Genomic DNA, 13,586 nt, shown 5'->3' with positions numbered 1-13,586 from the left:
TGGAAAAAATACTTTGACAATCCCCAAACCAGACAGTACTACAACGAAAATTATAGGGATGATGGGTACGGCAGACAGGATTATGCATGAGACAGCCAAGGACAGAGCGGGGGCCACTTTACAGTACCAGTTGACCAGGAGGGACCTTATGTACAAGGGGAACTGTTGGGAACATCTGGAACATTTCTAGTGGATACTGGGGCAATGAATAGTTCAGTTGCCCATACACTGGTCCCAGGGGCTGCTCTGTCTGGCCAAAATAACGTATCAGTGGGATTCTCTGGAATACCTGTGGTAAGCCCCGTTTCTAAACCTCTGCCCTTCACTGTAGGCCCCATTTCTATCCATTCACCTTTTCTTTTAACTTCAAATTGTGGAGAAAACCTTTTGGGTCTGGACATTTTGAAAAAGTTACATGCACAAATGTATTGTTCCCCCGATGAGGTCTATTTGACGATGCAGAAACCGCCAACGAATGCAGCCCAATATTTTGCCAAAAATGAAAGCCTCCCCCTGAATTCTCTAAGATTCCTCAGACACTGTGGGCTACAGGAGATACCGATTTTGGTCTGTTAAGAATAGCCCCAGTGTCAAAAACCTTGAAACCTAATGTCCAGCTGCCCCGCATTCCGCAGTATAAAATTTCACCAGAAGGTGAACAGGCCATGTTGCACATTATTCGTGACCTCATCCAGAAGGGGGTGGTGGAGGAGACAGCTGCTAATGTTTGTAACAGTCCGATTTTACCGATTTTGAAGAAAACACCAATTGACAGTGCCCCGGATTATAAAAATACATATTGTTTTGTAATTGACCTCCGAGAGGTCAACAAAATTGTGCTCCCGCAATATCTGGTGGTACCTGATATAACTGCTATTCTGACAATGATTCCCCTTACAGCTCAGTATTTTTCAGTAATCGATTTAAAGAATGCTTTCTTTAGCATTCCAACTCATCCTGATAGCAGACATATCTTCGGATTCTCATTAGCTGGCCGAAGCTTTAGATTTACTCGCGCCCCTCAAGGCTATACAGAGAGTCCTAGCATTTACAGTCAAGCCTTGAAAGCAGTCCTCAATGAATTAATTATGCCAGCAGGGAATACGATCATCCAGTATGTGGATGATATCCTGGTGGCCTCCGACACACAGGAAGGCTGCAAGGAGGCCAAGGTTAAATTATTAAAACATTTGGCTGAAAAGGGTAATAAAGTGTCCCTGTCTAAATTTCAGTATTGTCGACAGGAAGTGATCTACCTTGGCCACATACTGTCGAAAGCGGGGAGACGATTGACTCCAGAGCGAATATCTGTAATAACTAACATGTCTGTCCTCGTACTAAATGTGATGTTCGTGCTTTTCCTGGCATAACCTCTTACTGTCGCCAGTGGATTCCTAACTATTCACTTCTCTCTAAACCCTTGTTGCATTTGATAACCAAAGATGTGCATGAACCCTTACCCTGGACGGATGAATGTCAAGAAGCCTTGGATTCTTTGAAGTCTGTTCTTTGTTCTGCACCTGTCTTGGGTACTCCTGATTACCGAAAGCCTTTTTCACTTTATGTGCACGAGGTGGACGGTTGTTCACTTTCAGTGTTAACACAGGGTTTTGGTGGGAAGCAAAGACCCTGTGCATTCTTTTCATCAGTCTTGGATATTGTTACACAAGCCCTCCCGAGTTGCCTGAGGGCCACGGCTGCAGTAGCGGTGGCCATCCGGCAATCAGAGGGAATAGTTTTGAATACAGACCTCACAGTCATGGTACCGCATGCTGTGGATATCCTTTTGAACAGAACTAAGACCCAGCACATTACGAGTGCTAGATTGACAGGGTACGAGCTAACCTTGTTTGCACCCCATATCAAAAGATGTCCCACTCTGAACCCAGCCACATTACTACCCCTCCCTTCAAACGATGAAAAGGACGACGTCCATGATTATATATTTAGAACAGAAGAGGAAACGAAGGGACGCGTAGATCTTACTGACATCCCTTTATCTGAACCTCAAGGGAAGTTGTATGTGGACGGCTCTTGTTTTAAGTTACCAGATGGCACTGCGACAGCTGCTTATGCTGTCACGACATTAAAGACGGTGGTGGAGACCGCAAGGATTTCCCATCACTCAGCCCAGGCAGCTGAACTAATATCCTTGTTAGGAGCATACGAATTGAGTGAAGGGTTGAGGGTGAACATTTTTACGGACAGCCAGTACGCCATTGGTGTGGCCCATAGTTTTGGGTGGCTGTGGAGGGGAAAGGGGTTTCTTTACTACACATGGCCAGAAATTTCAACATGGCCCCTTAATTGATCGATTGCTATTTGCCTTGACACTACCAGAGAAAGTGGCCATCATCAAGTGCAGCTCCCATAAAAAAGTTGTTGATTCCACTGGAAAGGGAAACGCCTTTGCTGATTCAGTAACGAAAGAAACAGCGAAGACTAGAATGAACCCCATTGTTCCCTAGCACATTGGCCCGGTGGGTAGCAGAAGGATGTATGACGTTACATCGCAAACTTTTACAACGCACACTGTTACAACGCAATTTTTACAACGCAGATACATTTACAACGAATGCCTTTACAACGCATGACATTACATAGCAGATGCTATTACAACGCATGCCATTACAACGTAAGAATAGGTAAGTATATTATTTTATTAAAAAATGTAATTTATTAAAATTTTATTAAATAAAATTATTTTTAATAATTAATTTGTACATATATATTTAAAAAAATAGTTTACTTTTTAAAGAACTATTATTAATAAATAAAATTATTAAAATTAATTTTTATATTTTAAATTATTTATTTAAAAACTGAACCCTAAAAATACCCCAGTTACCCTGTACCCTAAAAATACCCCTGTACCCCAAAATCCAAACCCAACCCTGAACCCTAAAATACCCCTGTACCCCAAAACCCAAACCCAGCCCTGAACCCTAAAAATACCCCTGTACCCCCAACCCTGAACCCTAAAAATACCCCTGTACCCCAAAACCCAAACCCAGCTCTGAACCCTAAAAATACCCCTGTACCCCAAAATCCAAACCCAACTCTGAACCCTAAAAATACCCCTTTCCCCCAAAACCCAAACCCAACCCTGAACCCTAAAAATACCCCTTTTCCCCAAAATCCAAACCCAACACTGAACCCTAAAAATACCCCTTTTCCCCAAAATCCAAACCCAACACTGAACCCTAAAAATACCCCTGAACCCCATAACCCAAACTATATATATAAAATTACTTTAATGTATTTAATTTATTTTTTATTATTTTTGTAATTAAAAAAAAGGTTAAATAAAATAATATACTTACCTATACTTACGTTGTAATGGCATGCGTTGTAATAGTATCTGCTATGTAATGTCATGCGTTGTAAAGGCATGCGTTGTAAATGATCCTGCGTTGCAATGGTGTGCGTTGTAATAGTTGCGTTGTAACGGTTGTTTCCCGTAGCAGAAACATCTCTGTTTGACAATATCTATTTAAAGTGTGAGAGAACTACAGAAGGAAGCAACAATAGATGAAGTACAGAGATGGGAACAGGAAGTAGGAAAACTAGATAAGATTGATTGTTGGATAGATCTATCTGAAAAGCAATGATAGTTACTGCCCAATGCATTAGTATATGCTGTAGTGACAATGGCCCATGGTCCAGCCCACATAGGCGCGAAAGGTATTTGTGCCGTATTAGATCCAGTATGGAACAACCCAAACATTTCCAAAACTGCAGCACATATAGTGAAATATTGCCCGGTGTGTTTACGCCACAATCCTGGAGGTAGAGAATCTGTTTTGAGTGAAAATTTTGCCCCACCGTCCTTGCCTTTCGAGGTAATATAAATTGATTAAATCCAGATGGAAAGAGTGAAAAATCTAAAGTATGTATTAGTGGTGGTATGTGCTTTTAGCAAATGGGTTGAAGCCTACCCTACTAAAGAAGCCACTGCAGTTGCAACTGCCACAGCCCTGGTTAAAGAATACTTGCCCAATATTGTTTGGCCTGTGTCATTTGGTCCGACAACGGGCCTCATTTTAATGCTCAGCTAGTACACAGCGTTTATAAAGGATTGCAGATAACACGGAAGTTCCTTGCCGCTAAACATCCACAGTCGGCGGGACTAGTTGAAAAATATAATGGCACCCTGAAATTAAAAATGGCTAAAATCTGTGAGTACTGGATTAAATTGGTTGATGCACTCCCATTGGCACCGCTGCCTCTAAGAACAATCCCTCACACTAGAACTGGATTGTCTACTTACGAGGTGATCTTTGGCAGACCTGCCAATGTGTGGGGAGTCCCCAGACCTTGATCCTTTAGGGATATTGATTACCCTTTAATGACAGACTACTTGTACGCCTTGACTAAAGATTTGCGTTCTATTTATCAACAGGTATCGGACACATTGCAGCCACTACCGGAGGGTCCTGGATATCGATTGGAACCTGGCCAGTGGGTACTGGTGAAGAACTACCAAAGGAAATCGAGTTTGGAGCCCGGTGGTCAGAACCCTATCAGATCCTCCTGGTAACGGCGGTGAAAGTGCATGGAAGAAAGCACTGGATCCACGTCACTCATCTAAAACGTCTGCCGTTGCCTTTGCCATTTGATCTACAAAACCGAGAAGGAATTCCGAGCCAGGAAGGAGAGCTGATTCAAAGCTTCGTGCCTTTTTCAGACGCCCAAGAAGTAGGGCAACCGAGTGAGGTGTTGCTCACCGTTGGAAGTGAGACAGCTCAATCAGCGGAGGCTGTCATTTCCAAAGCACCACAAGTTTTGAACACATCAGATGCCCTTGCAGCAGAATTGTTTTCTGACCAGGAACAACCTGGCCGTTGTAAATACGACCTGCGGCCCCGAAAACAGCGAGGTTTCCCAGCTTCCAATGGTAGGAGCTAGACTGAGACTTGAGTTGAGGAACATCGGATAGAATTACTGGGGTACTGAGCGAGACACTGGACTGAACCCGTTGAGAGCTTGGAACATTGTGTTAAATAGCTCTGTTCAGAAAGAAAGACTGAGTTAAGGGCCGCGGTCGTACTGCTGGAATACAAAGGCTTGTTCTTTTTGATGAACGATAGGAGTCTTCCTGTGAGACTCTAACGGACACAGGGAGAAGATCCCTCAGTGGAAAGAAGAACCCTCTGGTGGTGTGCGTGCTTTGTGGATACAAAGATTAGATTTGGACTTTTAGAGAGGATCTGAGTTAGAATTTGGACTTATAGAGAGCATGTTTCCTTTTGCCCGATTTGTCATTAAGGATGAACGACCAATTGCCCCTCGACGGTATACTGACAAAACGCAATTGTTTTCCGGATGGACCACCAGAGTGAAGGTGGCATTCGTTGCTTTTATTGTTGTAATTATGGTAATTTTAATGTGTGTATTTGTGTATTTAGAAACTGCTAGGAACTACCCCTGCCCCAGAAGATCGTCTCTTTTATTCCTTACCTCCACATAAGGCTAGACACAGAGAAACTTATGCGAAAAATGTTTTTATTGAAATGTTACATCAGACCCATAGCGCTACCAACAAGACGAATTGTTGGGTCTGTGGGTTACTCCCGTCAGTAATGCATCAGCATGAGGATAAACCCGAAACTGCGCCAAATCCAGATCCGCTCCGATGAAGAGGAGCTTTTGAGAGGGACACAGGTGTGACTTTGGCACATTGATGGAAAACCCCAGCAAGTGCAGGAGGTCGGCCGTAGTCTGGAGGTGGCTGACGACTGTCTGGGGCGAGTTCGCCTTCAACAACCAGTCGTCGAGATAGGGGAAGACTGACACCCCTATTCTGTGCAGATGAGCTGCGACCACCGCCATCACTTTCCTGAACACCCGTGGGGCGCTGGTAAGGCCAAAGGGGAGCACGGTGAAGTGAAAGTGCTCGTGGGCTACAGTGAACCACAGGTAACGCCGGTGGGCCTGCAGGACGGGGATGTGAAAATAAGCGTCCTGCAATTCCAACGCTACCATCCAGTCTCCGGTGTCCAGGGCAGCTAAGACCTGAGTCAAAGTCAGCATCTTGAAATTCTCCTTCCGGAGGAAACCATTGACGTTCCGCAGGTCCATGATAGGGCATAGGCCCCCTTTGTCCTTCTTGGGAACCAAAAAGTATTGGGAATAGCAACCAAACCTTACTTTTGGCCCAGGAACGCGCTTGATGGCCCCCTTGGCCAAGAGGGCCGATACTTCCTCTTGCAGAAATTGCAAGTGATCCCCTGACACGCGGTGGTAATGCAGTGGCATGGCTGGAGGGGTCGCCTCGAACTGGAGGGAGTAGCCCCTTCGGACAATTTGCAGCACCCACCTGTCCGAAGTGATGTTGCGCCAGTGGATAAGCTGATGGCGGACCCTGCCCACCACTGGCGTCAAATGGTCCTGAAAGCTCGGACTAGGAGGGCTTTGAGGCAGATGCTGCGGGGGTGGATGTGGGCTGGCTTCGCCATTGTCCGCTGGCACCGCCACGGCGGTTACCACGTCTGCCTCCACGCTTGATGTAAGACTGCGGCCCGTGGCTGGCAGGACGTGAAGGAGCGAAAGGCAGAAGATGGCAGACGCTGGCCCGACAGGCCCAAGTACTTGGCCGTAGCCCTGGAGTCCTTGAAGCGTTCAAGCGCATGATCTGCCTTGCCACCAAAGAGGTGGCTGCCATCGAACGGCATGTCCATGAGGGTGTTCTGGATATCAGCCGAAAAGTTGGCGGACCTCAGCCAGGCGTGGCGGCGAACCGCCACCGTCTTTGACATCGCCCTGCCCAGCGAGTCCGTGGTATCCAGCCCACATCGAATGGAATACTGCACTGTGTCTCATCCCTCCTCAAGGGCTTGAGCGAGTTTTGTCCGGGCCCCCTCCGGGCACTTCAGCAGCACAGCTGCAACCGTATCCCACAGAGAGTGGGTGTAACGGCCCAAAAGGCAAGCGGTGTTGAATGACCACAACCCCAAACTGAGGGAGGAGAACAGTTTCTTGCCAAACTGTTCATACCTTTTGGATTCCTGATCTGAAGGTGCAGTCGGGAATGCGGACTGGGAAGTAGAGACCTGGATAACCAGGCTCTCGGGGGTGGGGTGGGTGGACAGAAAACTAGGGTCACCCGGAGCCGGGCGGTGGCGCCTGGCGACGTTCCTATTTACAGGGGAAACTGTAGCGGGCCTGGACCAGGTGCCCAACAGGACGTCCGTGAGAGCCTCATTAAAACGGCAGAAGAGGCTCCGGAGAGCCTGCCTGTGGTTTAAGGACCTCAGTGAGGATGTTAGACCTCAAAGTCGCGACGGGGTGCTCCAGAGCCAAGGCCGTGGCCGCCCTAGTCAGCACCACACTATAAGCAGCCCCCTCCTTCGTAGCCACGGTAGGAGGGGAGACAAAACCAGTGTCAGGTAAAGTGTCGAGACCACTGGCTTTCCCTAGCTCGTCTGTCCAGTCCTGAAATGACTATCACGCCCGTGTCAGAGGGTCCTCAGACCACTCCCAGTCACCCTTGGCCTCCATCTCCTGAAAATCAGGTGCAAAGAATGGAGTCGGATCATAGAAGAATTGCCCTTCTGCCGGCGTCGAATGCGGCGTCAACGAACGCCGGTCCAAAGCCGGATCTGGACCGAGAGAAGAACCAGGGACGACGCTGTCCGGGTACAAAACCCTAGGGGTTGACGCCAGCGGGGTCGTATGGTCGACCAGCGGCGGCCCGGATCCGGAACCGGATCCAGCGGGGCCCTGTGGCGCCGGGACCGAAGTCATCCGACAGCGCCGAAGCACCTGGCCCGCTTGGGCTCCCAGCCGGGACCGTGGGGTCCGAAGGCACGGCGGAACTCGACTGAGGAGAGAGCGACTTCATGGCCATGAGGAAGGCATGGATCTCCTCCGGCGTCGCGTTCCGCCCAGGGACCGGGCGGTACAGAGCAGGCTGCGACACCTGCGGCTCCGCCCCCTAGGCAGCATTGCGCGAGCGTCTGGGGGATTCGAAAGAGCAGTGTTGCCTCTTCGACTTCTTGTGCCTCTTACCTAAGGACTTGGAGCCCAACGAATGGTGAAGACTTGCCGAGCTTAGACGATTGTGGCCCCGCGACCGGTCCCTTGAATCCCCTCCTGGACCGGGGCCTACAGCCGGATCTCGAGGCGCTTACGGGACCACTCCCGCGCCTAGCCTTCGAAGTCAGAGCCCGGCAGTCGTGGAACGACTTGTCGTCGTGGTCGGCCCCAAGGCAATAGAGGCACCGGCGGTGGGGATCGGTAACCGACATCAGTCGGTTGCAATCGGTTCAGGGCTTCAACCCAGGTATCCCTACCGGCACCGAGATTTGTAAAGACTAGAAAGGGGGATCAAAAAGGATCGAAAAAAGTTTAGTCAAAAAGTGACTAAAGTACTGCTTTTTCCGGATCTGCGCTTGCCGGAGCGGAAAAAAGAAGAACTGACGTCAGCGCGCGAGGACGGCGTCTAAGTACTCCGACGACATCATCACGGCACCAACGACGGACACGGAGCCGCGGACGACGCCTACAGTCGGCAAGGGTACTGCTACGCAAACCTGTCCGGATCCAGTCTGACGCCTGGGGATATTCTAAGGTAAGGAATGTAACACTAACCTGTTACTTTCAGATGTACTGCGCAACGCTGATAAAATGCAGAGACTGACTATGTTTCAAAGACTTAGAAATTTACATTACTCTCCTGCCAAGCTTTTAGTGGGCTATTCAGCAAAGGTTAAAAGTTTAAACAAAACTGGTACATTATTGCTATACAAAGGGTTGAAATGAATGGACTACTCAAAATAATTTAAATTTTGATTGTTAATTAGCCAAATACTACAACTGCTTCTCTTGCTTCCCTTTCTTGTTGCCCAGCTGCTTTAGAAATACAAAACTAACAGTTACAAAACCACGAGGAAAATGAAATGTGGATAACTCAGAGAAACTTCCCTCTGGGCTATAGCATGAAACTAAATCAAAATCAACACCCTTTCTTGTTTCCTTAAGATACCTTTACCAAATTCAACCATGAAATCAAGACAAATAGTCTTCATACCTTAGCAGGGGCAGACATGGCTGCTTGGAGTCTAGAATCACGAGCAAGAGATCGATAGAAGTACTTATCGCATCCATCCCAGGTAGTAGAGAGCTCAGCCAGTAACCTGATGGAAATGCAGTAAATGGAGTGAAAATACATTCCCAATACAAACCCAAGCTCAAGTCCATAAAAGCATCTGACAGGGAGCACTATTGCAACACAATCTAAAAGCCATAAAGTTGGTGTTGGCGAGTATTCCTCCAAAGGAGACCATAACCAAGAGCAATCAGAGAATCAAAATTAATTACGAGCCAAGTAGAAATGACAGTGATATGTTACTGTTGCACTATGTCCCTAGTATAAACCAAATAGCTTTGCTCATATGAGTGCAGCCCCAGCGTATACAGGAATTAAGGTGCTCTGATGAGCTTCAATAATTGAAATCATGCTCTTTAACTTTACCAATATGAACATTTCAATTTACTAGTCTCAGAATCATCATTTCTATGTAATTTGAAAGCAACGATTAATTCAATCTTGCATTATCCAATTGGTTCAATGAGCACATCGTACAATGGCCTTGTTTATTTCATCCAGTTCAATTTGTTATATAGCCCCAATGCCTTAGGGACCTTCCAGGTCCTTCATCTGGGGACATTTTCAGTTTAATAGAAATCTAGATTGTCAACAAAAATCAAGTCACGCATTGGACATTCACTAAAACAACATTGATCAAAAAACAAAACAACGCAAAACAATTTGCATTTACAAAACTACACGAAACCTCAATGTGAGTGTGTCTCACAACATCCTAATGTTTATGCTACAATTCCGACATGCCAAGGAAGCACAGATGTATATTGCAAAAACTGTTGGGAAACAACATGACAATTACGTGATATGCAAACAAAGGTTTGATCTTCCATATTGCCCAGAATTAGCCGGACATAGATATCTGTGACAAAAATACATAATAATATCAAGGGTATACAATAAAAGAACAAGTTAACTTGCATTGGTTACACTCCTTCTAATGGACACACTAACTACAGATTCCTTACCTTGCGAACGCACCTGTGCGCCAGACTGGATCTGGAGATTTTGAATTCAGACTGCTCCTGCGCATCAGCAGGAAGCATCCTGCATCTCTGCGTCAACTCCATCCCGACCCATCCTGGAAGTGACACTGGAGCCACGTATAAGCGCTACGCCTGTGCTATTATGTCAACTTCTTTCTTAATTCGGTCTCCGCTGCCGGGTCAAATGTAGCAGTGTGCAGGTCTCTAAATTGGGTCCTTTTTATAGATGGAGAAAAACATCCAGTCCACAGAGAGGGAAGGTGGGAGGGCAGCGAAGAATCCACAGCTAGATAGAGTATCCACCAGAAAGAGCATTACCAAGGGTAATCACTTGCTCATTTGATGAATACTTCTAATTGCAGATTCCAAATCGGTACCTCCTAAGGTGGTGAGTCTGGAATGACCCCGACCAAAATGTCATGCAGGACTGAACACTCAAAGTGCCCATTCCACTGGACTTTGCTATCAAGGAAGTAGTGCTTCATGAACGTATGAATTAATGTCCATGTCGTGGTCTGAGCGAAGTCCAAGACAGGCATTCCACGAGCCAACACATTGGTGGCAGCCTTGGCTCTGTTCGAATGAGCCCTCAGACATTCCGTAGGCTGCTTCTTGGCCAAAGTGTGGCAGCACTTAAAACACAGGTCTACCCACCTTGATATGGTCCTTTTCCACACCGCAGTACAATTATTTTCTCCAGTGAAATCCACAAACAGCTGATCCTCCGCCTAGGTACAATTGATGTAAAAGCTCAAGGCCCATCTGGGGTCCAAGTGGTGAAGTCTCTCCACCTCTTTTGAAGAGTGAGGGTAAGCAAAGCATTTTTGAAGTGCGATGGACTGTTTGACATGGAAAGGCATCACAAACTCTGGCAAGAAACCCACTCATGCAACATGCTGAAGTCATTGCAATGAGAAAGACTTTTGAGAGTAAGGCGGCGCAAAGGACAGCTGCGCATTGGCTGAAATGGGGTTAACATATGGAACGTGAGCACCAGAATAAGGTACCACTGTGGTATAACAAAAGGTTTGGCTGGAAATACATAAACCAGACCTTTAAATAATCACATCACATGTGATTTAAAGGAGGACGGTTGGTCCCACAAATGCAAAAAAGCCTAAAGGGCTGACAAATAACCATTAACAGTGCAAATATCTAACAACATTGACTGCAATGGATCTATCTGATTTGAAGGCTGCACATGAAAAAAAGAGAATGACCCAGCTATTCTGATGCGACAGATGATCTTCCCAATGCCGCAGCTCATTCGGAAGACAAATGCTCAAGCCCAGAAATTCCAGAAACCACACACATTCCACGCCAAACCCAGAGCAATTAGGATGACTTGGACCAGGTTATTCCCGATCTTCACAGAATGCTGGGCAGAAGAGGGAGAAAGGCATACAGGTGTCTGTAGCTCCACTTCAGGCAGAATGTGCCTCAAATACATGCTTCCTGGGAACTCCAGCACAGAAATGTGTTAACATTGCGCATTCCTTTGCGGTGACAACCAGACTGAGCCAGGGTTCTCCTCATTGCCGAAAGATGCCCTGCACCAACTCTAGGGGCAGCTGTTGTTCGTGATCTGCTAGGAGTCACCAATCAAGTCTGTCCACCATGTTATTTAAGATCCCACCAGGTGGTTCACCACCAGGGAGATGTCCGGCCTAATCAGCTCATTCCAGATGTGCAGGACTTCCTAGCATGGGTCTAGAACCCCACTCTGCCCTGCTTGCTGAAGGTGATGGTGTAGTCCGTCAGGACCTGAACCAGCTTGCCTTTGATTGATGGTTGGAAGGCATTGTAGGAGAGTAGGGTCTGCAATCCTATGGTCACCCCAGATTTTTGCTTCACTGGTTTACGACTTTCCCTGGCTGTGGGCCTGCTAATCAGACCCACAGCCTAGCTGTTCTCTCTCTAAATTGACATCCAAGTACATTAGCTGCATTTACCAATTGGTATAGGGTCACTCTTGTAAGTCCTTGTACAGTGTACCATAGGTACCCAGGACATAAGTGCACCCAAGGCCTACCAGGGGATGCAGCATGTATTATCCCACCCCAGGCTGGCCATCCAAAACTGACACAACTGGCTGGTAACACAGCTGGGGCAAGGTGGTGTAATCACCCTTTGCTTGGAGTGGTGTGGCTCACTGGTTAGAGGCGGCAGACCCGGAAGCAGGAGGTCGGCCCGTGACCAGGGTTCAATTCCCGACGCGGCAGGGTCTTGGACCAGGGTCAGCTGACTTGATAATTCTTGCCTCTGTGCCTACTCTAACCAGGGGTCCCACTCGGCAACTCTGGGCATTAGTTTGCCTAATCTCCACAACGGCCCCATCAACGCCGGGGATGCCTGGCTCCACCTTGGGGACTCCCAGTAGGGACCATCCCACAGGGAAAGCCAGGACGGGTTTCGCAGCGGTATACCGCGCCAGGATACTCCGGTAATAATTGTGCGCGTTACAAAACAGCTTATAACATAACATAACATATCTAACCCTAAAATAGACACATACAATCCTATAAGTCACTCCTATTGCAGGCCTTAAGAATCCTGGAGGCAGAGTGCTTGGAATTATGTGAGATAGTGTTCTAGCATGAGCTGAGCCTGTCTGCAGCTTTCGGAACCAAGTCCTAATAGCTGTTCCATGATAACTCTATACCATATACTCAAGTGCATTATGAACCTCGCGGTCAAATGCTAACTTTGGTATAGCATTATCAAAACATGTCGAGTAAGGTGTCATATGAATTGGAATACTACCCCCTCGCCAATTCTGGCGACGGGGGTAGCATGCCACCCTTCTACAGGGACACTGTAGGAAGGTAATTGTAATTGTAAAAATATTTATTAAGCGCGGTTGCTGCCCGCAGGCGTCCAAGCGCTGGGTAGAAGGGAAAGTGATGGGAAGAGGAGCTAAGGTACATAGGATTGAGCAAACAGCAGTGTCTTTAGGTTTTTCCGGAATGCGAGGAGGTCTGGGTTGGACCGGAGTGAGATGGGGAGAGCATTCCAGAGCCTGGCGGTGTTCAGAGAGAACAGCCTACCTCCAGACCTGGCTCGCTTCACTCTGGGAACAACGGCGAGGAATGCCTCCGTCGACCGAAGGTTCCTGTTAGGGTGATAGGGGGTGACAAGGTCGGTGTTGATGGCGGGGCCCGTTTTCCAGAAGGCGCGGTGCGCCAAGCACAGCGCCTTGAAGGCCACTCTGTGCCTCACTGGCAGCCAGTGGAGACTTTTTAGAGCGGGTCTGGCTGACTGGGTGCGCGGAATTTTCAGCAGGGTGCGTGCTGCACAGTTTTGAACAACTTGCAATTTCCTGAGGGTCATCTCCGGAGCTCCCACGTATAGGGCATTGTTTGAATCCAGGCGCGATTGGATGAGACCTTGTACCGCCACCTTTTTGGCCTCTAGGGGGAGTAGCGGGAGAACTTTCCTCAGGATTCTAAGTAGGCCAAAGCAAGTGGCGGACAGTTTTGTGGCCTGGGTGGAGA

At 47.5% G+C, this 13,586-nt stretch overlaps 1 protein-coding gene across 1 annotated transcript in view; it reads right to left on the bottom strand.

Moving 5' to 3' along the window:
- MDN1 (midasin AAA ATPase 1) overlaps positions 1 to 13,586 on the bottom strand; it is a 2,142,100-nt gene that overhangs the window by 511,055 nt on the left and 1,617,459 nt on the right. The window contains exon 77 of the mRNA XM_086926648.1: positions 9,032 to 9,137. Within this exon, the coding sequence (XP_086782774.1) occupies positions 9,032 to 9,137 (106 nt within the window). The remainder of the gene's footprint in view (positions 1 to 9,031; positions 9,138 to 13,586) is intronic.

Source organism: Lissotriton vulgaris, chromosome 6, assembly GCF_964263255.1.
Source record: "Lissotriton vulgaris chromosome 6, aLisVul1.2, whole genome shotgun sequence".
Classification (NCBI taxonomy): Eukaryota; Metazoa; Chordata; class Amphibia; order Caudata; family Salamandridae; genus Lissotriton; species Lissotriton vulgaris.
The sequence above is the reverse complement of the archived record's forward strand: the minus strand, read 5'-3'. Positions and strand labels throughout refer to the sequence as shown.